The sequence below is a fragment of the Vidua chalybeata genome, chromosome 20 (assembly GCF_026979565.1).
Source record: "Vidua chalybeata isolate OUT-0048 chromosome 20, bVidCha1 merged haplotype, whole genome shotgun sequence".
Classification (NCBI taxonomy): domain Eukaryota; kingdom Metazoa; phylum Chordata; class Aves; order Passeriformes; family Viduidae; genus Vidua; species Vidua chalybeata.
Window position 1 is genome coordinate 10,474,377 of NC_071549.1, and position 25,024 is coordinate 10,499,400.

The 25,024-nt window shown below is 48.3% G+C and overlaps 1 protein-coding gene across 15 annotated transcripts in view; it reads right to left on the reverse strand.

Moving 5' to 3' along the window:
* Positions 1-25,024, reverse strand: part of MSI2 (musashi RNA binding protein 2) — a 203,733-nt gene that overhangs the window by 125,924 nt on the left and 52,785 nt on the right. For 13 of the 15 annotated variants that reach the window (XM_053961228.1, XM_053961225.1, XM_053961233.1 and 10 more), the window contains exon 6: positions 3,719-3,811. In XM_053961228.1, coding sequence (XP_053817203.1) covers positions 3,719-3,811 — 93 coding nt within the window. Of the gene's footprint in view, positions 1-3,718; positions 3,812-7,115; positions 7,332-25,024 lie in introns of those variants that run through there. The other 2 variants (XM_053961235.1, XM_053961237.1) reach the window with 2 other exon arrangements.

The following is a 25,024-nucleotide window of genomic DNA, read 5'->3' on the forward strand; positions in this document are numbered from 1 at the left end:
TGTTTCAGCTTAGGAAAATAAGCTCACTTTGTTGTTGGGAAAAGCCAAAGCCGATTAGGATAAACCAATGACTAGGCATAAGTCTTCCAAACTAATTACACAGTTGGCCATGTGAAGTGTAATTGCACAGGCGAAGGCTGGGCTGCTCCTGCAGGAGCTCTGTGCAGGGAGCAGCACCTGGGCACACCTGGGCCCTGCCTGCCCTGGGTCACTGCTGCAGCCCCAGTGCAGGACATGCAGGTCCTGAGAACCCACAGCTTCCCTCTGCTCTCACAGCACTCCAGGTGAGGCTTGAGGAGTCTGCTGCGGAGTTCTTTTTTTCCCTTTTTGAAATGATGCCTGATGCCTTAAATGCTCCAACGTGTCCCAGCCTCAGAGCTGCACACTTGCTAGTCCTCCAGACAGCCAGAAGCAGGCAGGTCTGCAGCCCCAGCACTGCCCAGGGCAGGGCCGTGGCCCCTGCACAGGGGAGCAATGCCAGCCCCACTGAGCTGCCCCTGGCTCTCCTCAGCTCCAACACTTCTCACTTCAATTCTTTCAAAGCCTGCTCTCAGCAGCTTTTCACCCCCAGCACAAGGGCAATGCTGCAGAGCCCAGACGGGTCAACATGGACAGTGAATTTATTTTGCTTGTAAGAATGTTTAAAACATCTTTGACCGAAATAGGAGAGGATCCAGCAAACAACTGCATTAGACTGTCAGGATCAGGAGTAACATAATGGCTTTTTTTTTTTTTTTCTTCTTCTGGTTGTAAATGCTTATGGCTTAGTTTGGTATTTTCCCAGTTTAGCCTTCTCATATATTCCATGGATTCTGCTCCCTGAAACAACTGGAAGGAGAATTCTTCCCCTTCTCAGCGTCCAGACCCTGCCAAGCCTCTCTGGGGTGCCCTGCAACACCTGCAGGTGCACAGGACCAGCCCCAGCAGCTCTAAGCAGTCACAAGGCTGCTCATTACACTCTTCTGTGCTCGTTCTGTGATGGCTTTTAGCTTCACTTGGGTCATTTTTCCCAGTTTTCCTCCACAGCTTACAGAAGCTAAGCATGCCCACCTCCCCAAAAGGAAATCAGGGACTCCTGGGATTTTTCAGAAAGAGAAAATAATCACTATGAAAAATCTTACATGCTAAGTTTCAGGAATTATCATTGCCACATACTTTGGTGCTGTACCATCAGGCACTTTCAGTGGTGGGTTCACTAAAGCTTTTCCTTCTCTTGGAGACAAAGGTTCTGGCACTGACTTTTCAAAAAGCTGCAGTTTCAAATTTGACACTTTTACCCCTTGCTGCCAACTCCAGTTACACGAGCGAGCCCATCTGGCCCCAGAGCTGGTGGCTGCTGTCCCACATCCTGTGTTCTGAGAGCTACCTCCAGTCACCAAAACAACCTCCCCTGGCTGCAGAGCTCCTCTCCACAGCAAGTACAAACAGGATTTCAGGAATCGCAGCGCTCCGTAAGCAATTTCTTCCACGCCAATAAATAAGCTCAGCATTTCAAAGAGCAAATCACCTGAGATGCTCTTATCAAACACGGGCGGCTCCTCACACATTAATTGTGTAATGCAATTTGCTTTATTTTAAGAAAGCTCCGAGCAAAGGCAGAGCAGGCCAGTCGATGTGGATCACTGCTTGCGTGGTAATGGCCTGATGGAGAGCCAGGCTGTGTGCTGAGCACAGGCTCTGCCTCAGAGGGCAGGAAGGGAGTCCTGGAGGGGCAGGGAAGGGGGATGGACAAGGATTGAGTCCTGCAAGGTCCTGCAGCACCAGTCCTGGGTCCTGTATCTGAAGGCAGCATCCCACTGTCCACAGCATGTTAACAAGTCTTCTAACTCAGCTGGACCACAACTCCCCATTTCTAAGGGTCATTAACCACCTCCTGACAACCAGAACCTGAGGAGAATCACCCCAAAACACCCCGAAACCAAACTGTCCCAGCTGATGAAGAGCAGTGCTGTGGGGAGAACCCCAGCACCTGCAGCAAGGTCAGGCCACGGTCACACAGCCAGGCAGCCTCTGCCCCAAACAGCGCCAGCTTCACCAAACTCTCCACAAGCTGGAGCAGGGGACTGTGACACAGGTCACCTGCAGTGCCAGGGACCAAGCCCTGCCAGCCTGACTCCTGCAGCAGCTCAGCCCCAGCACGACAACCCCAGCTGTGCTGACATGGCAATGGGCTCCTACCTTGGTCCCAACTTGAGCAATTTTCAGCTCCTTAAATTTTTTTGCCTGCAAAATTAAGACGCTTGAAGGGAAGAACCACTTGATTTTTCCAAAGTACTGCCTTTGGGAAGGCAAACCTCTGCTAAGCTGTCTCAAGAATGGCAGAGCATGAAAGCAGAACCAAAGCGTCCCGAATCCCCAGTCACTCCCCAGACACAGCCTGGCTGCTGCGTTCTCAGGGACTGTAAAATTGCAAGCATGAAACTACCAGATGGTGAAATTAAAAAGACTATATTAAGACAACATCCAGACAATATGCAAAGCACTTATATTGAAACTATTATTAACTTGAAAAATACAGGTTAGTGGAGTTCTGCAATTAGAAGTAACTACAGAAGAAACATCCAAAAGCTCATGTAATCCTTTAATAAAAGGCTCAGCAGGCTGTAAACATCCTGCCGGAATCGAAGATTATTATTGAAAATAAAATGACTGGTTTGCAAAACAACTATCAATCCAGCACAGGAACCATTTATAAACTCGCCTCCTCAGCCCTCAACTAAATCCTGCCTGGCTCAGGCTTTTCAGGGCAGATAAAAGAAACATAAACTAACTACAAGGAATGGGAGCTGCTTTGCTCCAGGATACCCTGCTGTGTCCTCACGCAATCTTGCATCTGAAACATCAATTGCTGCACTCCTAAAGACAGGAATGGAGCTGTTAGGCTGGAACCCATGGAGCTGGAACCCATGGAGCCCCGTGGCCAGCGGGGCTGGCAGAAGGTGGGGTGCCACAAACTGCTCTCAGAGCAGCTCGTCACCCGTGGCACTCCTGAACAATTGTCCAGAAGCCGTGGGGACCCAGGGAGCTCCATGGAAGTCAGTGTCACTAAGCACCAGCCAAAGCCTGGACAGTGGGGTTTGAGCTGTTACAGCACAGCAAAGACTATTCTGGCAAGGTTCAGATCTCCTTTTCTGCATAAACTTGTTTGTTTTGGGGTTTTGGTGAGGGGTTCTTTTGCTGTGGTTTTTTTTTGTTTTGTTTTGTGTTTTGTTTTGTTTTTTTTTTCCAATGATGCCAGCATTCTATACATACTTGCAGAAGGATTTTCTAGTAAGAAATTAAGTGGATATTCTAGTGACTTCCACATTACTCTTGCTTTTCACGTGGTTCCTTCAGGCATTTTCACAAATTAATGAGCTCTCCAATACGTCTATCTGCCCTTTTTGCCACTGGAATTGGGGCTAACAGAAGGCTGATTTTATGGAGAAGACAACTGTGTAATCATTCAGCTAAGGGTCAGATTCTTCCTGAACAGACACAGATTCACCTCCCAGTGATGCTTTTTTCTTTAGTGGAAGTAAACAGTGTTGGCAATGTTGTACACACACAAGCAACAAACAGAAAAGGAATCCCAGAGGCTTCAAGAAATGACACGGAAAGGCAAAAACTTGGCCCTCCTTTGAGCTCAGTCCTCAATGCACTTTTGTTTTTCAAAACACACTTCAAAAAGAAAGGGAAGAAAGAACAACTATGCAGTGCTCACTTGGGCAGAACTTACCTTGCCAAACTGTTCAAAGTATTGCTTCACATCTTCCACTACTGTATTAGCCGATAATCCACCTACAAATATTTTCTTTGTTCTTGTGACCATCTGTAAGAAATTATAAGACAAGCATATGGTTTAACCAGATTATTTCAAACAATATGTGGAAAAAAGAAATATTCTCCAGATCCCATGCCTAACCCAGATAATGAGAATACTTCTTTACAAAAGCAATTTCAATTCGATTTGATTAGATACTTCTTTCTCTGTCTTGTTTTGTTTTTATTTGAGAGATGGCTGAGTAAAGGCTCTCAATAACAACTCTAGCCCCCGGATATTTTTTTTTAATAAATGATTTTTATTGTGCTTCTCAATGCAAATAAAAGTGAAAAAGGAGTCCAAGCACTGTCTCTTCACAGCTACTGTCTCAAAGCAGAGGTGCCTTTGCCCCTCCTTTCCCTACAGACAGGCTGAAGGCTCCTTGGCAGGAGCAGGCAATTACATCAAATCCAAGTGATGTGTTATTAAGTTTCCACGGGTCAGTTTAAAAGGAACTCACACAGTTACTTTTAAAGTAATCAAATGATGAAAGAGCTGCCGACGCAGCATCCTCCAGCCAGCACAGCCTGTGCCCATGGAATCACCATCCCCAGGGCTGGATCAGCCCCTCCAGGGGCTGCCTGTGCCCCCCAGCCCCAGCTGAGCCCCCAGCTCCTTCTGCTGCCCCAGGTGTGCCTGAGCTCGGCCCCACAAGGCCAAGGGATGCTGCTGGATCCCACAGCAGGGCAGAACCATCATCCACAGCCTGCAGCTCCCAAGGATGGGCAGGTCAGCCCAGGGACACAACCCCAGGGTGCCTTTGGTGGGCTGGTCCCAAAGTGACACACAGGTGATCCCAAAGTGACACACAGGTGATCCCAAACTGACACACAGCTGGTCCCAAACTGACACACAGCTGGTCCCAAACCAGCTGACACACAAACTGATCCCAAAGTGACACACAGGTGATCCCAAACTGACACACAGCTGGTCCCAAACTGACACACAGCTGGTCCCAAACCAGCTGACACACAAACTGATCCCAAAGTGACACACAGGTGATCCCAAACTGACACACAAGCTGGTCCCAAGCTGACACACAAGTTGATCCCAAACTGACACACAAGCTGGTCCCAAGCTGACACACAAGTTGATCCCAAACTGACATACAAACTGATCCCAAGCTGACACACACCTGGTCCCAAGCTGACACACAAGTTGATCCCAAACTGACACACAAGCTGGTCCCAAGCTGACACACAAGTTGATCCCAAACTGACATACAAACTGATCCCAAGCTGACACACACCTGGTCCCAAGCTGACACACACCCAAGCTGACACACAAGTTGGTCCCAAACTGACACACAGGTGATCCCAAACTGACACACAGGTGATCCCAAACTGACACACACCTGATCCCAAGCTGACACCCACCACTCACGGGCCACGACTGAAGGCAGAGCCAGGACAATGCTGACAGCACTCTCTGAAGGGGCTGGGGAGGGCTCAGGGCATCGAGCTGCCATGGCCCTGCAGCTGGAGACAGCTCAGCAAGGACAGATGTTTGAGTCAACACTGGGAGCTCTGGGAGCCAGCAAACACCTCAGCAGCAAACCCAGGCACTGAGCTCTGCAAACTGGGTGAAGAGACTTCCAGAGACTGAAGGGGAAAACGTCCCTAACTCCAGAGCCAGGACCTGCCTGCCTAAACAGGAGAAAAACAGGCACAGGGATCCACCTGCAAGTTTCATCACTTCCTCATTTTTTCACTAGAGACTGAAAATGCCTTTGGTGAGGGCCACTGAGGTCATGAGGACAGCCCAGACCTGCTCCACACCGAGGGTCACCCTGTCACACACACGGGCAAAGCCTCCACGGGGCTGGGGCGTCGGACACAAAGCTTGGAGCAGCCCCAAATCCTCCCAGCACAGGAGAAATTCATCATCGCTCCTGTCCCCACAGCCATGCACATCAACCAGGGCAGATACTCCCCTCAATCAGCTCCAATCACACCTTACACAGCCTCACCTTTTCCATTTGGGTTTTTTTTTAAAGTTAGGAATAAAAAGAGAATGGGGGAAAAAAAAAAAAGTGTAAAAATTCAATTATTTTTTTCCTGGCTGCAATCTAGGGCTCCAAAATTGAAGCCCAAGCATATATTTTTCTGTAGAAAATTGTCATTTACAAATAAAGAATTGGCTAAAGCCGACTTGTAACTAAAGGATTTTGCAGGGCTGTCAAGAGCCCTCTGCCTGCCAACATCTGATTTAAGATCAGGCCAAGCTTCTGTTGTCATACAAAAGAGGGAGGAAAGCAATTATTCTAAAGCAGTATTTGAAATTATCATCTTTTTTATATTTGACCAAGAGTGAAAGAAAAAGAGAGCTACTGCTTTTAGAAGCAAGATTGAAGGTTATAGGAAAAAAAAAAAAGACCACTTTGTTTCAATAGCTTCAGTCAAAGAAAATATTGGTAATGACAAGCAAATTCACAACATTTTAATGCCCTGAGATGCACTGCGAGCTGGGAAACGGTTTCAGAAATCAGCTCGTTGGTACCAAAGCGAAGCACAAAATCAAGTCTGCTTCTGCAATCCACATTTCCCTGAAGAGGCTGCTCGATTGCTTTGTTCCCACATTCCCCCCAGCACCCTGACAGAAAACACACACCCTGACAGAAAACACACACCCTGACGTGCCCCTAGAGCAGGATCTGCTGCCTCCCTCCCACCTGTGGCACCACGGCCTCACCTGGCCCGAGGCAAGGATCCCGGGCAGGTGGGCAGGTGTGGCTGGGGGACACGGGCAGGGGGACATGGGCAACAGGGACATGGGGAGGTGGGACCAGGAGCAGCAGGGACATGGGCAATAGGGACACAGGCAATGGGACATGGGCAGGTGTGGCTGTGGGACATGGGGGACACGGGCAGGGGGACACAGGCAGGGGGGACATGGGCAGGTGTGGCCAGGGGACATGGGCAGGGGGGACATGGGCAGCAGGGACCAGGAGCAGGTGAGACACGGGCAGGGGGAAATGGGCAGCAGGGACCAGGAGCAGGTGAGACACGGGCAGGGGGGACACGGGCAGGTAGGGAGGTGTGGCCGTGGGACATAGGCAGGTGAGACACAGACAGGTGGGACAAGGGTGGGAGGGACACGGGCAATAGGGACACGGGCAGCAGGGAGCAGGAGCAGCCTGCTCCTCCTCAGGTGAAGGGGACACCCCTCCCCACAGAGCCACGATGGCCAGCCACGCTCAGCTGGGCTCACAGCCCTGCACAGGAGCTGCCACTGCCGCTCTGCCAGGTGAGCTGCTCCCCACACCTGGCACACCTGTGCTGGTGTGGCCTCACCCCTCTGCAGCATTGGATACCGTGTGGGGCTGGGAGCAGCTGGGAACAGCCCCTGACTCCTGCTCCAACCTGCACATCCTCCAGTCAAACACACGAGACAGGACAAGGCTTCCCCAGGGGAAAGTGCAGAGCACGTGGCTCTGGGAGCAGAGCAGGGCACTGGACACACGGCCTGGACACCTGGGGCATGCCCTGCCAGTCTGAATTCCTCCAGTGAAAGTCACTGGGGATCTCTGCCTTCTCCTGTGAGTAAATTCAGGATCTGCTTTCTGGAGGTTGCTCACAACGGGGGCACCCCAACAGCGATGGTGTCACAGAAGCCCTAGTGGGTTTGGACCCTCTGCCAGCAGCCCCACCTGCCCTCTCCTGGGTGCAACAGTGGGCTTTGGGTAACAGGAAGCAATTTGTGTGAATCAATCACAAGCCCATGTTTTATTAACGACTCCAAGAGGTCTGGGTCACTCTGAAACCACAATACTTGCAGCTCCGTGTCTTTGGATTTCGTTTGCAGTGTAATATATCCACCCCTGGCTACTGCAGGGCTCTGCAAACTGTGGCTACCAGATGGTTTTGGAGGGCTTGTGTACTGAAGGTGTCCCTCTCTCGCTGCGGAAGGGATTGCCAGGAGAGGCAGAGCCCAGGCTGGTGTGAGGCCCTTTAATTGTGAGCATCACAGAATTGCTCTGTTTGTACACGGCGCTGGTGCTGAGTTAATCAAAACACATGTGACTACTCCTGCGAGGAGGCATTCAAGGTTACATTCTCTTTACTGGCTTGGCTTTTGAAAAATATAATTGTCTTTGTGCTCTGAAACTGAGCAAACACTTCAGGAGGTGCAGGAGCAGGAAGAAACCCTTCGCTGCTGAGTTTATGCCATTCTGTGCAAGGTTATGGTTGTAATTAGATCAGTTTGGGGCGTATCAGGTAAATCTCCTCTAAACAACAGGCTGAAGATGCAGTCTCTGGGAACATGTCCCACTCGAGCATGTCAATACAAATGTGAGCTAAACCCAGCCTACCCAGATGAAATGAAGGAATGAGGTTTTGCAGAGCTGGGGGCTCTTGCTCTGAGCCCCTGAACATCCCTCACACTCACACAGTAACGCTGCTCATCACCTTCTTGTGGTTCTTCCTTCCCCAACGAAACTGTCTTATTATCCTGACTAGTAAAAATGAAAAAAGAAGATTTTAAGCTCATTAAATATTTTTCAGGATTCCCAGAGTTTCAAAATCTCAAGCAGCAAGTATCCACCATTCCTTCTAGATGAGCCAAGGCCCTGTCTACATTCAACAAAGAAGTTCCATATTTAACTTCAGGGTAATGGCTTTTAGTATCACTTCCCAACCATTCTTTACACAGCCTTTTAGCTGTCCCCCTGCCTCCAGTTTTAGTGCAGAGCTCCTGGCTCAGGATGGTGAGGGTGGAAAGGATGAGTGCTGACACTCAGCAGGCACAGAGAGGAGCCCGAGTGTGCCACTGGCAGGCCATGTTGGGAAGTAAAATCCCTGGAAAATCCCAAAGCAGGAGACAGAGACACGCTCCCAGCACACGGGGCTCAAGGAACACCCTGGGAACCTGTGCCTGAGCTCGTTTCTGGCACACTCCAGTGTGCAATTCATCAAGGTTTGCATCCTCAACCTCTCAATGTAGTGGAAGTGGACTGGAGTACTAATAGTGAATCTGCATCGCCAAGTGCTGAAATTAGCATTAATTTCAGATTAAACTAATTATGCATATGTAACTCTTTTCCAGAGCACTCTCCTCTCTCTTGTACGACAGCGTGGGCAGGGGTGCATGTGTATCCCAGCCTGCTCACCTCATCTGCAGTTTGCCATTCCATCATTTCTAGTGTATCCACCTTCTAAATAGGTTTATAATTGGAAAAACCAGCTTTGGTATCTGCACTGAGCTGCATTTTATACCCCATTGTGCTGTACATTCAAACTACAGCATTACTTCTAATTAAAAACAACAATAATTCATGTAATGGGAAGTGATCTTGTTAACAGAACTGCCAGGCTTCTTTGGCAGAGCACACACCATAAGAATTCTCCAGTTTTTTTTAGTTTTTTGCCTCTGGGATCCTCCTAGGAAGTTCCAAAAAGCTATTAAAAACTCAACTGAAGTGGGATGCAAAGACAGGAGGAAAAAGGCAGTATTTAGTGAAAGCTGCCAGCCCCTCTGTGTCCACAGGGAACAGCCCAGAAGCATCCTGTCTCCAGGTATTTCTGCACAGGTGATGGAGGTGCTGAGCTGGGCACTGTGCTCCAAACATCCCACTCCAGGCTGCCCCCGAGCCACGGCAGCGCGGCTTTACGTGCCACGCACAGCACGCCTAAGCATCCAAAACAGGATTTCAGCAAGACTTAAACGGTGCAAATACCTCGTGCCTGACCCCTGTGTGAGCTCGTGTCATCCTGCGAGAACTGCTCGGGCTACAGAAGGTCCGTGGGAATGAAAGGGCTCTTTAATGCAAACAACCGGCACGCATTCCCAGCGGGGGAAATCGGCTCCCCTGATTTCTGGGAAAACACACACACGGGTTGTACTCTCCCAACCCGTTCAGAAACGAAACCTGGTCCCTGCTGTACTCCTGGCTGCCTTGGGTTCTGCTGGTGCACTTCCCTCCCTCGATGGCTGTGGCATCAGCAGGAGGCACAACGCACAAACTGATTTTTTCCAAGACAGACTGAACTGGCAGCGATTGCCAAAGCCATCCTTGGAGTTTCACAAGCAAAACTGGCCAGGGGCCAAGCAGAGCCCTTCCTGGTCCATCTCCCCAACTGCTACTGGATTTAACTCCCTGATTTGCCCCCCTGGGAGGACCAGCCCCTCACTCACCCACCACAGGTACAGTTAGGTGATGGCAGCCTGCCACGGCCCACAGCCACCCCCAGGAAGGGGCTGTTGCCAAAAGAAGGGTTTGCTGTCCAGGCAGGAGCATCCCATACACCCCCCCCCAGCCACCCTCAGCTCTCCAGGCACAGCAACACCTTCACCTGCACCACCACGCAGAGCTCCCTGCATGGGAGATCCAAGCCTGAAAATCAGCCCCAGCTGTGAGATCTCAGCAGGTCTTTTGAGCAAAATCTGGCTTCAAGCTTCATATCAAAAGATACAGTAAAATTCACCAGAGCCAGTGCTCACCCCTCCAGAGGCCAGGAATAGCTCCCGGCCCCACAGCCTACTATAACCAGTTATATCACATCCCTGAGGGCTGCTCCCACCTCCTGTGCTCCAGTTAACTCTTTTACAGGTTACAGAAGGCACAGGCAAGAGCAGGGGAGCAGAGCAAACCTATTTAAATCCCCCTGCTTGCTTCAGCTCCTCGTGCACGGTATGGTAGGAAGGTTAACTCTAAATATTCACTGAGTGCAGACAACTTATCCAACCTGCCTGCCTGATTACTGTTCAGCAGTGCTTAAAAACTGCATTAATAACTTTAAACTAAGATAATTATTTTTAAATTAATACATCTCGGGGCCACAAATGGAGAGCACTGCCCAACGTGACTGGGAGGGGGGATGTTTGCAATGCCCAAGTAATGAGGGACAAAGGCCCCAGTGGGAAGCAATTAAGCCTCTGGTCCTCAATCTACAGGCTACTGGCAAAACTTCACCTTGTGCAGGCAGAGAGAGGGAGGGAAGGAGGGAGAAGAGGGAGGGGAAGAAAGGGGGAGATGGCATTCAGCCCGGGGACCTCCCTTTGGAAGCCCTGCCAGCAGTACTCAGTGGGAACAGGGATTAACTGACCATTTCCACTGCAGCAGCTCCTCACCTAGGTCACACCATCCTCCCCAAGGCAACGTCTTGTGCCACGTCCAAAACACAACCAGAAAACCTCTGGCTGTCACAGTTTTATGTCCTGCTGGAGGACAATGTTTCCAAGGGCATGTTCAAGGTCGATTTGTAGCACAGCTCTAAAGGTGAAGCAGGATGGACTGAAGTGGAGAGCCAACTCATCAGCTTCCCAAAACACAGCCCAAGTCCTTATTTTTTAACCTGGACCAACACAAGGAAAAGGCCCCTGGCTGTCCCTGCTCTCCCAAACCCAGCAGGGGTGTGCAGGACAGCAGTGAGAGGCACACTCCAGACCTGCTGACATCTCCAGCCTGCCCCAGGGTGAGTGACAAAAGGCTCCTGGGAAGCCCAGGCAAAGTCCTGTAAACTCACAGCTCAACAAAACCCAGCAGCACAGCCTGAACTGGAGAGGAAAAGGATTCTGCCAGAGTTTGTAAATTCTGCCAGCTCCAAACACTGAGGCCAGACCAAAGAAATTTATTGCCTCTACAGCGCAGAGAGCATGACATAATTTAAATGCTTCTAAGTTAGCATCAACTAATTTTTCATGATAACCCTGTAAAATCAGTGATGGGAGCCCTCTGTTAAGATTCTAGATAACCTGCTAAAACAAGAAAAATTCACAGGAAGGAATAAGAAATGTGTGAAGCAATTTACCTCCTTCCCAACATACTCCAGATGATTTCTCTGAAAAGAACAAATGGAAACGTTAACCCTTAGCCTTGATTAATTTCATCTACATACTCTAGCTGCACATGGCAATCAGTTACTGATGAGCAGGTTTGACTTCATCTGCTGAGTCAAGCCCATGGAGCTGCAAGGCTCTGCACAAGGGTGAGCTTTCCCTCTGATGCGAGACCACTAAAATGTTGCAAAATGCCCAGATTTGCCTATTACTGCTGTTGAAATACTTTCACAGCTCTATGAAATGCTGTGCTTGCTTTTGTCCTTTCCCCCCCCCCCCCACACACACACACAAATGGGCTGGTGAATTACAGGAATTGCAGCACTCCCACCTCCAGCTCACTAAGGGGAGATGCTTCCCTTGCCAGGGAGGGAGCCCACCAGCCATTATTGAACCAGCACTGCTGTCACTCTAAAGCAGATCAAACAACCCTTGACTGGGAATAAAAGGGCCCTTGAGGAGCTGCACCACAAACGAAGAGCGCAAGCAAGGCAAGAGAAAACATCCATGCTTCTTCCAAAGGAAGGCAGCACCACGCAGCCACGAGAGCTTGTCTCCCCTGTGTGATGTTTACTCACTCAGTGACCACAGGGCAAGTCACTTCAGTCTCCACAGCACTGACGTATCAAAGAGTCTTGGGAGAACTCGGCTGGAGACTGCAGGGCTCAGCATTTGAGCACACATTTGAACTCGCAGCATTTGGGGAAGCCTCATTAGGTTGAGTGCGTTGCACAATCCAGTGCTATGTGCCTTGATTTCCACAAAAAGAACAGAAATATATGCCCACAGCTCAATGGAGCCTGTGAGGTTTCACTCATTAAATGCCTAACCCGCTGAAAGTCTGATTTGAAGATGCTGGAATAGTGCAAGACATTGTTACTGACATTATTGTTATTAAAGGAAGAATAAAAAAATATTGTTCCTAGCTAGGAAGGCCATATCAAACTACCAAGCAAGAGATAAATCAGCCAAGGTCTCAAAAAAAAGACATTATTTCTCCTTTACTCCAACATCTTAATGTGTATGACTTTTTTTGTACTAGAAATATATTTCTATAAATCCTCCTCTACAGAAAGCTCTGCTTTCAGAAGGGGAAAAGTAGCAGATAAAATACTGCCCATCAAAATGAACTCAAGTCTCTAGTAACATAACTAAATGTGTAATGTTACAGATGTTTTATGGCCACAATGTCGGATCCATTTAGATCATTTTTACAAACCCAGCAAGAAATATCTCCCCAGCGCTGGAAACCACGCCACCAGGTCTGGGACCAATTGTTTATTCAAACAGAGAGGCCACCAGGGAACAACAGCATCTACCCACCAGAACGTGGAGGGCTCATTTCTCAGCCACCTACCCTCCAAAGTGAGAGCCAGGGAGGGATGGCAGGCTGAAAGAGCAGCTGGGTCACCACACAGGGCCCCTTCTCCTGCTACCTAAAGCTGACACATCACTGGTTTCTGCTCCTGCAGGCCTGCTGAGAACGAGGAATGCACTGTGTGAAGCCAAGGTGCTGCCCACGGTGTCACTGACACCAGCAGGGACACTGGCACAGCTGCCTCCTGCCCAGCACAAGCCCAGGGTCCTCCTCCAACACACACCTGGGTACACAAACAGAATCACTCACGTGTCACGTCAGTCCCTGCCACTGGCCCATGCTGAAGTCACACTTGGTCTGGAGTTTTGCTCTCCAAGCCAGTCATACCCAACATCAAAAGATTTATTACCCACAATGATAACTGCCCCACGCTGCTTTGTTTGTTAATTGCCACTAGCTTTGCCTTCAGAAGGGTAGGAGCCTAATAAATCAGTTATCTCCAGGAGGAATTTATTTAAAGCTGTTAACACTGCAACCCCGAGCACTTGGCAGGAGGTTCAGCAAGAAGGGATGAGTTTGTGTTGTGTTCAGGGGCAGGACACACTCAGCAGCCAGGGGGAAGGAAACCAGCTCTGAGAAACACCTTGATGGGTTCAGGTTTACCTGCCCACCACAGCAGGCCACCACTCATGCTCCTTTCCCAAAGGGAGCTGTGCCAGGACAACCAGCACTGTCACCACAGGCTTGGGCTCCCCCAGGCAAGAGGGAACTAAACCCCTGCCAGCCTGAGGCACACGCTGGGAGCCCAGCCCCAGCAGGCACAGCCAAGCTCTGTGCTACCCAGCAAGCTGTGAACACCAGCAGCTGATCCTCAGCATGCCCCACCACAGCTCCCTGTCCAAGGTGAGCAGCTCAGAAGTGCTCTGCAGGTGCTTGACTGGCTCACAGAGCAACTCCAGCTACGATGGAGGGACTCATTCTTACCTATCTATAATACCAAGAGGTCTCTAATAATACTGATGTTCCTGAAAATAAACACTTGGCTGGATATACACTCCTTCCCCATCTTCCCCAGCACAAGAACTCTGCCAGTATCAAAGCCTATCACAGCTCAATACACTCACAGACTTTCAAGTACCTAGATCATTACAACCCTGCCAAAAACGTCACATAAAAAGGCCAAGTCACTGAGATGACTGGATTTCCAGGTCTGGCAGGACATGAAAAGCTGGGACAACTTCCCATGAACAGCCACTTGTGCAGTGTGACTCAAGCCAAGTGTGAGCACTGCTAGCATCTGCCCGCTGAGCTCCTGAGGCTGTGCTGGGAGCAGCGCTGCAGGCAGCAGCAGCACCTCTGCCAGCAGGGCCCCTTCCAGAGCCAGGGGTGCTGGGCACTGCAGGGACAAACCCAGCTCAGCGTGGCCCCAAGCTGCACCCACACCACCACTGCCTGTCTGGAGATTTTGTTCCTCCCGAGAGCTGCAGGACCTGTACCTACAGTGGGAATTTTCATTTCAGTCTAGAAGCCCTGTGCCTTGAACAGCCAGACACGGGACTAAAACATTTGTAAGGACCTATGAACCATCTGTAAGCCACACACACAGTGCTGTGCATCAAAACAGCTCACAGAGGTTAACAATCAAACCTTCCATCCCACCTCTTCAGCCTCGTAGCTCCAGCGTGATATACAGCATGTAAGTCAGCTGTCCAGGCTGAATTACACATAGGAAATGTTTTCCTTTTCCATGGACACTGACTCACCAAAACAAGACCTCCACAAGCTGTACCTGCAGGCACATGATGACAGCTCTGAGCCAGGCCCACGTCCCAGCACCCAAGAGCTGCAGGGCCACCAGAGACCTTCCCTGCCTTTCTGACAGTGATTTGCTACCCACCAGAGTCTGCCACTCTCGCCAGCTCCAAAGCTCTGCCCCAAAGGTAAACATGCTGCCAGCTCTGGCAAGGTTTTGATGGGTCCTCTGCAGGAGGAAGGGGAGAGGCAGGAAGGTGAGAGGCTGCAGATTGGAAAATTTGAGGTTCTCCACACCAGCTGCAGCTCAGCAATCCTTCATCCACTGTTAAATCACAGACCACATGCTGAGAGTTAAAGACTTGTACAGGACTCCAGGGACTAATCGAGGAATGATTTCAGCTTCTAACTGTGCTCTAACCAGGCACTTAGGATGCAAAGCACAAGTTTGTGATACTATTGTGCACTGCATCAAAATGACTTTTTGATACATTTTTGCAAATAACTAATAAGGAAAACAGAAAAAAACACATCACCCTGGTATTTAACATAATTCTTCCCCTCTGTCCCCTATCCTTATATTCACATTCGTGACAAACAGCCTATATCTTCAATTAGGCCTGTTTTATGCATGCATGAAGCCCCCAAAATATGAAAGAGCTTTTATGCAACACCAGATTATCTAATGTGCACATATTTTGCAAAAGAGCACTTTTTAAATACCTAGTCACAGAGAAGGGGAAAAAAAACTCCATCCCATTCAGGAGGAGAGAAAGGGGGAAGAGGGAAAAAAAAAAGCCACATAAAAGCTGCAAAAAAAGAAAGTGAATGCATTTGTATATTAAGCAATCAAGTGCTGTCACACACTGAAAACACAAAGCACTGAAGTTTAAGTGGGCACACACCAAGGGCCTTACCATGGGACACACTTTTCAGCAGCACAGAAAGCACTCCCTTATCAACCCAGCACAGTATGAAGCAGGATCTCTGCCTATTAAAAAAAAAAAAAACCCAGAGAAATAACTTCTCTTGACAGCCTGACAGCTGACATTCTTAACTGAAAAAACCAAGTGCCAAGAATTATCAGGCCTGGCTTTTCTCTCCCTGATAGATGACAGAGCAAAAAACAACAACGGCCACACACATCTCATAAATCACAACTTTTATTGAATGCCTCGCCACATAATAGCAACAGTCAAACTGAATAAAGACGCTTTTCAGTGCATGTCTGTAAAATACTGGGGGAGCACCGAGATCATTCCCAGCACCAAGAGCCTCTCCCAGGTCGAGCAGGTGTTAATATCAGTGTCAGAGTTATTTCTTACGGAGTTATTTCTTACCCGGAGAGTTCGGAGGGATTTTCTCTTTCATTGTTTCGTTAAGTAGCACAAAAGAATGCAGAGAAGAAAACCAGAAATTATGTGCAGGGACAGAGGGAGAAGGAAAGGCCAAAAGCTCTGCACAGGTGAGCAGAGGAGTCCCGCTGCCAGCAGCAGGCTCTGAACTGAGACAGGAGTCTGACCTCTGGGATAAGTCACCTGCAGACACACAACCAGTTGCTGCCTGGGGTTTTCCCTCTGAAGCAGCAGGAATCTGCCTGCAGGCTCTCAGGAGCTGAGGAGACAGGTGAGACCTGAGGAGACAGGTGAGACCTGAGGAGACAGGTGAGACCTGAGGAGACAGGTGAACACAGAGCACGTGGGCAGCAGGAGAAAGCAAAGGTGGGAGCCCCATCAAGGGAAATTGCTGTGATCTCCCACGACCACAGTGACAACAGCACAGTCTGGATATAAAGAACTAATGCTCATTTGTTCACTTTTCAGCACTCACTGACTGGCTCCATTAAGATACTAATAGTAAAAATAACAGAAATAATAATAATAATAATGATATAATCTACTTTTAGCTGAAATAGTGAAATATCAATAGTACCTTTCATCTAAATCGTTTAGAGGCACTTCACTTTTTGATTTCAAGACAGCCCTAAAAATGCATTTAAATCTCCTCTGTTACAGGAAAATTTCTAACACAATCTTTCCAGCACATAAACTAAAGAAACCAGAGGGGCATTTATATATTAAATCAATTACCAGAACTTCCCTTCACCCAAGCTAATTAAAATTTCATGTGCTTCATACCAGGAACTGTGTAGAGGATCGCAGCTGGTGTTTTCAAAGTCAAATAAAATAAAAATACAAGGGGATCTTGGTCTGCAACCCTACTGCTGCAAGACAAAAATAGATACTCTGCTCTTAGTGAAATCCAAGTCAGTGCAAATTTGATACCTAACTCCTTTGAAACTTTAAACTTGAGCATAATTTCAGAGTGCCTCAGCCCACTAGACCGGAGCCTACAATTTTCAGCAGGATAAGGAGTCTCTGAGGAGACCTGGCCAGGTCTGGGCAAGTCATCTGTGCTCCAGGGCTCTCGAGCTTTGTTTCTCTCTCGGATCAGCACCAGAGTGGCTGTAACACACAGGAGTCCAAAGTGTTTGAGAGTCTGGCAGAAGGGTCTGCTCAGGGCTTTGCAGGGAACACAAGAGTCAGCTCAGAGCACAGGCTCACCTGGCCTGGCCCTGGGGGTACATCCAGAGGCACCCCCGGCCACCGGCAAGGCTCTGGCACACTGGCCAGAACCCGGGGGCTTGAACTGCAGTGCCAGGCCAGCAATCAGGAGTGACAGGGTTACTGTGACCAGGGGAGGCTGGACATGGCCAGAGGTGGCCGTGACAAGGGACCAGCGAGTCCAGGTTCTCCTGCACCCCCTGCACCCGCTGTGTGCCCACCCCACGGTGACCCTGCAGCCTGCCCAGAGAGCCTCAGCTGGGATGCTGAACAAGATCCCCGTGCTTCAAACCAGAGGCCCCGACCTCAAACTCAACCGAGCGCAAACCCCTTCCTGCATCTGCTTCCAATATTGTCTTTTTTGGGAAAACAGACTGAGCATATGCTCCCGAGGCTGTTGCCCACACGGTGGGTGGGTGCTACAATCAACTTCTGTGCACGACGGCTCCCAAGTGTGTCTGACTACCCACGGCGAGGCTTGGCTTGCTCATCCTGCTAAGTTCAGGATTAAAAGAATAAAGCCACTACCAAAGTTAATGGCACAACATCCAGGCTAAGGCTGAGCCCAAGTTGCCAGGTGAGCTCGTTCTCCCTCCGTGAGTCCCAAAGGGGCACAGTGGCACCGCCAGGGCCGTGCCACCAGCACTCCCTGCTCCCACTGAAGCCACCCCTGGAAGTCAGGCAGGACGACCACAAAGAGCCCTGGTGAGAAGGGCTGTTCCTGCTTTGGGAAGGAGCACAAGGAGGCAAAGGGAGGGGGTGGGGACTTTGTTTCCAATATCCATCTGCTCCTGCTGCTGCTCTGAATGTAAAATCACACTTGTGAATCTGTGACATCCTGCCTGGTTGCTGTGGCAATCGCTATGCCGTCACCAAAGGCCAGTCCCTTCGCTTTGGGAAGGAGCAGCAACAAAGATAATGTGTTCACTTAAGTGCTGCTCTCCAGCAACCAACCACCCAACAAGCCCAGATAAGGGGAGAAGAACTAAGAGGGAAAATGCCAACCAGAGCAGATTTGCCTCTAAACCAAATGTTGTCCAAGTTTCTCAGGAAGGCATTAGCATTTCTTTGATTTCCAGTGTTTTTTCTTTGTTCCATTATCAACTACAAATCCACCATTAATGAAAATTCAGAAATGTCTGTGTTCACTGAGCATGCAGCCATAAACACCAGTGTGGATTGTATTATTGCTAATCTGCTTCATGGGAAGAAGACATAGATTTGTCTGAAGTGCTGCATCATTCTTTCTATACAAGGGCCCCATTACCAGACTATACTTATTTGCAAGTCAAATGACAATGCCACTATTTGAATACATTTTCAAGCCCAAAAACCCAAGCCAGCAGCTCTGGCTCTCCACAGCTAACTCGATCTGACAGCCATAGCATTGATGCCTGCCAGTGCTGATTGACTGGTGGGATATATTTAGGCACAGGAGGGGAGAAAGGGGGAAGGGAGCGGGCGAGTTCCTGAATTCAAGTATACTGTTAGTAACCAAAAATAACAAGCACTGATTCAGCTCCATCGCTCAGAACGGCCTCAGCTCCATCACAGAGAATCCAGCTGATGGAGAATTTACCACCACACGGGCAATGCCAAAAAACACACACAAAAAACTCACAAGAGCAAGTAGGGCATCTGTGCCCTGGGTTTACGACAAATACAATGAAACTATCATTTCCCTTTTGCATCCATCTTCTAAAATTGGTTAAATAAAGAAGAAAATACTGAATTGGAAGGCAAACAATTTTCCTCCTTTTTCAGCAAGGGACAAACACTTATTGTGCACACAGGTGTGTGTGTATCTCCATACTCCACGCAGCTATTATGTGCTCTGATGCCCTTTCAACTCCCATCCTTGTTCAAAACACTACTCTGGGAGAGAAAGTGCCACTAGCTTAGGGGAAAAGACCCTCTCCAGCGTTAGAGGACAACATGCCAAGTGCATTTGAAGAGCTGGATTCAATCTTTCCTGCCCCTTCTCTGAAGTGCTATGCTAAACCCTGGGAAGTGAACAGTATTTACACATAGAAATCAAAAACACACGGAGACAAAGTATCCCCGTATATCTGGAGTTCAGAAAGAGGGAAAATAAAGCCTGTCTGTTTTACTAAACTCTACAGGCATCCAGGATGTCACCTGGAGCTGCTCTTGGGCTGCTGCAGGACCTGGCAGATACACTCTGGGTCCCCTCACACCCACACGAAGTGCTGGGAGCTCTCACCGACATCCAGGCGAGGGGGAAACAGAAAAGCAGCCCAGAACCCTTTCCAAAACGTGCAATGTGATCCCAGCAATGAGATGTGAGCCACTTCCTTCCAGGCCTGGTCCTCCAGGGCCACCAGCCTAGCCCTGGAAAGGACTCCTCAGCCAGGGCAGGAGCTCTGGAGGGTTTGCATTTGCTGATGACGATGCCCAGAAATCGACAGACAGCTTCAAGCAAAGGGAAAGGCTCATAAAAGCTGGGAGAGATTATGTGACTACCTGCCCCAGCAGCTATGGGAGGTCTAAATACCTGAGATTCCAGATAAGCACCTTACCAGCAACACACCACATCCTCCCCGAATGAAAGACAGGCAAGGAAAACAGAAGCCAAACGCCTTCTCCTTTAACACAAAGCGTGCATTTCTCAAGCCAAAAAACCCAGCCCAGCTTGTTATGTTTTCAGAACAGTGATGCAGCCTTAAAATTTTAAGGTTTTGTTTAAGAAAAGAGAACCTTTAAGTGTAAGCAGAATCAGGCACCAGAACCTTAATTTATCAATTAGACGCCATCTGTGGATTGTGTTCCTTGGAATAATTGTTAGATTTGACAATGCACTGCTGCTTTACAAAGTTTCTGCCAGCCTTGCTACCATTTAATTAAATTTCTGCACTTAACTTTGATTGCACTGAAAGCACTGCTGGTTTCTGCCGATCGAGTCCCTTAGCCACCTGCTGTGTTAGAACTAACCATGTTTCCACAGTTGTATCAAAAATTATGGGTTTTATTTTTAGTCTTTGTCTTTTCTCAGGCTTCACCAAAAGGAAAAATAATAGTAATAAAAACCCCAATGATTCTGGCGTGCTGAAGCTGTAATACCCAACATGGAAAGCAGCAGCAACTTTCATGTCTCCCAACAAAAGCCAGACGCTTCCCTTTTTGTCTTCCAGCACAGAACAAGTGTCAGGGCATGATGGCATAATGCTCCACGTTTTGCTTAAACAAAATGAGCTTCCTGTATCTCCTCATTATATTTGTATACATCCCTTGTATTTATATGGAGGGATAAAGGCAAACACACCAGTCATTTACATACATAAATATTGCACACGCAAATAACAAGCAAGCTGTCATTCTCGCTTTAGCCCACAGCACAGTTGGGGAAATAGAACTTCAATAATGTCAAATTAGCAGAGTGAAGAGCCCTAAAAGCCTACAAATATCATCAAGCATCCAAGTTGCTGCTGTGAGTAACCTCCCTGTGAAGAGGAGCCAGGCTGCCAGAGCCCCCCAAGTACCTCACCCACCCAGGGCCAGAGCTGCCAGGAGATCCTGGGTGGCCACCCCGAATGTCCTCCAGCCCAGGCTGTGCTCCAGCCCAGGGACACACACCTGACTCCTGCAGCTGCTCTGCTCTGGGGGTTCAGTGCTCCGGGCAGCCCTGCCCTGGCACAGCAGGGCCAGGCACTCCTCAGGGCTAAATCGTCATTTGTGTGGTGAAGGTTCACAAAAATAAATTTAAAATGGTAGGAAATCTGTGCTGTGTATGCCCACTATCTCAGCCACGGTGGTTGCTGTGTCAGCCTCTCTCTCTCTCTCTCTCTCTCTCTTCCCCTTCCAATTTCTTTTCTGTTGCATGGGACAGATAAAAACTGTGGGGATTGAGGCAGGTGGAAACGGGTTCTCCTCCCACCTTTGTGACTGTGAAATAGTGAGAAGCAGTTCCTCATCCCAGATGAAGTAGTTTGTGCTAAATCAATGTCTGGGAGGTATTTTTAAATCCTTCACTCTAAGTGGTGTCGAAATACAAAAATGTATTTTACCCACTAGAGCTAAAAAAAAAAAAAAAAAGTCAGATATAATGGCAAAAGAAATTCAAAGCCAGTAAGAACAGGACAGTGTTTATGTAGGGGCTACAATTTTGGGCAATCTGATGGCACACCAAGAGAGGTCAGAGAAATGAACAAGAGCCTGCTTCTGGGCTCTGCTTAGGCCAAGGAGAGCCAGTCATTTAGATATTCAAATTATTTTCATAATCCTTCATAGAAGGTTATGGAATATTTATTAGCAACCTGTGGGGTTGACCAGCACTGCTCCAAGAAAAACACAGATTTAGGCAATTTCCTAAAGCGGGCATTCTACAGCCAGCGAGGCTGGAGTAACTCTTCCATGCCAATATAAGGCATGAATAGGTTTTATGACGCATTTTATAGAAAATTACAATCGCATAATTAAGCCTCAGCAGCAACCCTCCAGTTGGCACCTCTGATGAGGAAACTCAGCTGACCCAGTGCCAGGAGGTGGCCGTGCTGCCCCTCCACCCCTGGGCTCGGAGGGATGGAGGATGCCTGTGCCTGCCTCAGCCTTGGGGAAGACTTGACAGAGGCTCTGCTTCACACAAAGTTGTATTTTGTCCTCTGCAAGGCTGTGACCCGCCTGGATGTTTGCACAAACCCGCTCTCTCAAGAGGAGAGTGTAGCAAAGGCTTTTATCAGTCGCAGCCGTGACGTGGGCTGTCCTGGGGAAAACCTTGTTTCCAGGACCACAATCTGAATTAACTCATCACTTTTAATAATCTGGCGTGCCCGAGGTCGGCACGGGACAGAGGTGTTCCTGTACACAAATCAGCTCAGGGCTCACTCTGGGCACTGAGCTCTGCCCTTCATCAAGACTCCGAGGGCCAGACTTGGAATCTGGATCTGGGCTGGAGCCGAGCTCGCCCCTCTGGACCTGACACCTCCCTGCTCTGCCTCCCAGGGAACCTCCATCACCTCACTGCTGCCCAGACCTGCCACCACGAGCTCTGCTTTAGACAAAAGCACGCTGTAACGTGCTTTAAAACCCTCAAATATCACAAGTCTGATTCCAGCCGGGCAAATTCCTCCCGCTGTGTTCACACTGTGCCCCAGGGCAGTTGGTTCCCTCTGTCTCAGTGCCAGATCTTCCAGAGGTATTAGGGGTCAATTACATTACAAGGAGGTATAGGAAAAGAAAAGACGCTTCTTGGTCTGCAGTTCTGCCCTAAATTAACTTTTAATACGGAACAGAATGTCACATTTGCTTCTCCTCATAATCTAAAAATTTCTCCTTATGCAGCAGCAATAAGGAGGGCTTTTAAAAATTAAAAAGACCTGAAAACCACACAAGGGTGTATTTCATGGCTATAAAAAAGCATTTAAAATGTAGAGTTAAAAAGGTGTTTCAAGTGTCTTCATCAAAGGAGGTTGAAAATGGAAGGAAAATAGGATTTTTAAAATGCCCATTTTCTTTAAAATCAGCTCTGTGAGTCAGAGCACACAAAACCTTTCTGCTGCTCTGAGGATCCTGAACGTAAATCCAGCCAGCACTGCAGTCAGTTTGTTTGTTGAGAGTAACAGTGCAATTATCAGTGATGTGCACAGCCTTTTCTGCCACATTTTGTGTGCATTTCTGCTATATCCTGTGGCAATTGCCAGGTCACCCCAACACCCCACGAGCTCTAGAAAGGAACCCCCAAATTCAAAGCTAATCAGGGGAACACTTTTTCAGGGGAGGCTTTATTCATCTCCCCTCCCAAAATCTTCCTCCCTCCCATCTTGATTTTGCTAAAAAACACAGAAGACAAATGAGCATGATGTGATACCTGGGAACTTGCACCTTTTTTCACCCAACCAAACCTGTGGAATCAGCAGAGTGCTGCAGATGCAGTGTTTGCTGAAGGCTGAAGCATCGAGTGACACATGCTGCTACCCAGCAGAGACCTGTAGTGCTTCTTCCCTTCCTTTATTAATCCCTGTTAGTGAACCACAAAGTTTGCTTCCCTAAGTTTTTGCAACAACTCTGAAGTCCCACCCTTCAGCTCCCTGATTTCTGATCACATCCTCCAAGCATCTCAGACCTTTACCACCAAACCTCAAATCAAGACTGCAGCTGTAAATCAAGGAGAACAAGCTCTGATTTACCTCTCACCTTAAACCAACAGGATATTACAACAAAAATATCCTGGTCTGGTTGCCAGAAGGAAGCAAAGCATCCATGCTACAATTAGCATATGCAAATCAGCATATGCTGCCGCCCAGCCCTTCCCTCCCTCAAACTGAGCAAAGTACAACTGAGCAGTGCTGAAATGCAAATTACCCAGAAGAGAGTTTGGGGACGTGGAGGAAACATAAGGACTTGGTGTCTGGATGCATTCCAACGTGAGTAGCTGCAAACTACAACAACACTCGAGAATGCATGTGAGGAAGCTTTTATTAAAAAAAGAATCTGCTCTCTTTAGTTAATAGTGGGAATGATGCAATTACTAGAGAGCCAGGATACCCTCAGGCCCCAGATTCTGTTCTAAGTACAGAGCAGGGGGAAGGCAGGAAGCAGAAGAGTTCTGCTCATTCCTGGAGCAGCTGGTGGCCCGAGGCCAGGAGCGACACTGGCACAGGCTGGAGGTGAGCTGCACACAGAGGGCTCAGCTGGGCTCTGAGCACAGAGCCAGCACCGGAGAGCAGCCACAGCCCCACCCTGCCCTGCCCAGCAGCCAGGTCCTGATGTCACCCCCAATGTCCCCACCACCAGCTCACCCATCAAACACGGACCCAGCTACGGGTTCAACAGCTTCCACAGCCCAGATTCCACGTGCCTCCCAAAATGCCATGGAGGGGTGGATTAAGAACAGGAAAAGACTCTGAAGAACCCTCTCTGCTTTTGAAAGAAATCAGGTACAATTTGGAGCAGAAGGGTTGTCCAAGGAAATGGTGAATCCAGGATACCTCACGCATTAAATGTAATAGTAACTGTAATTTCTGACCTACAGTGAAATGAATTTGCAAATGACTAATAACACACTAAATGGAAAGAGAGGGCCTCACTGACTGCTAATCCTCACTAAATAATTACATTTACATATAAATGTAAACACACATACAAACCTACATCAATAAAAAGCTGTTAACAATACAACTGTAAAGCTCTGTAATTTCTTTTAAGAAATTAAGTCCAATTCCATGTTGAAGGAAAAGACTGAATGCTGTAGGATATGTAATACAAACAGTGCAGAGAGTATCACTCAGTCAAGATTAACACATACTTTTTCTTCCCTTTATAAATCATTTGTGTATTGAGACATGCAGCTAAATCAGCTAAAGTACAGATCTAATTAAAGAACATGGAAACTGATTACTGCTCTATGTAACACATCAAGGGGTTTTTCTTCCTTTTTTTTTTCTTTTTGAAGAAAGATCTGGTCTGAAATCTTATCAGTCCCACACATGCCAGAATTAGTCCCTGCCTTTGTGTCAGATGGAAACTGTATCGAGAAATCATCAAGCAGAACTCATGGCTGAGATGAGCAGAATGCAGCTGTCTTCATCTGCCAGATTATATTCTGTGCTTTCCACTATCAACAGACAAACTGCAGGTGTAGAGCTCCTCAAGGCCAGACACTAAGAACTAAAATACAAATACAAGTGGTTAAACTGAAAGAAGTTCCTGCCTCACCAAGGACTCGAGTGAAAGGCTCTGGAATGCTTTTACTTCACGAGTATTAAGTACTGAATAATAAATCTGTTTGCCACAGCACCAGCTTGCTCTGGAGGACTGGAAATAAACAGTAAAGAAAGGCTCCTCTCACACCTT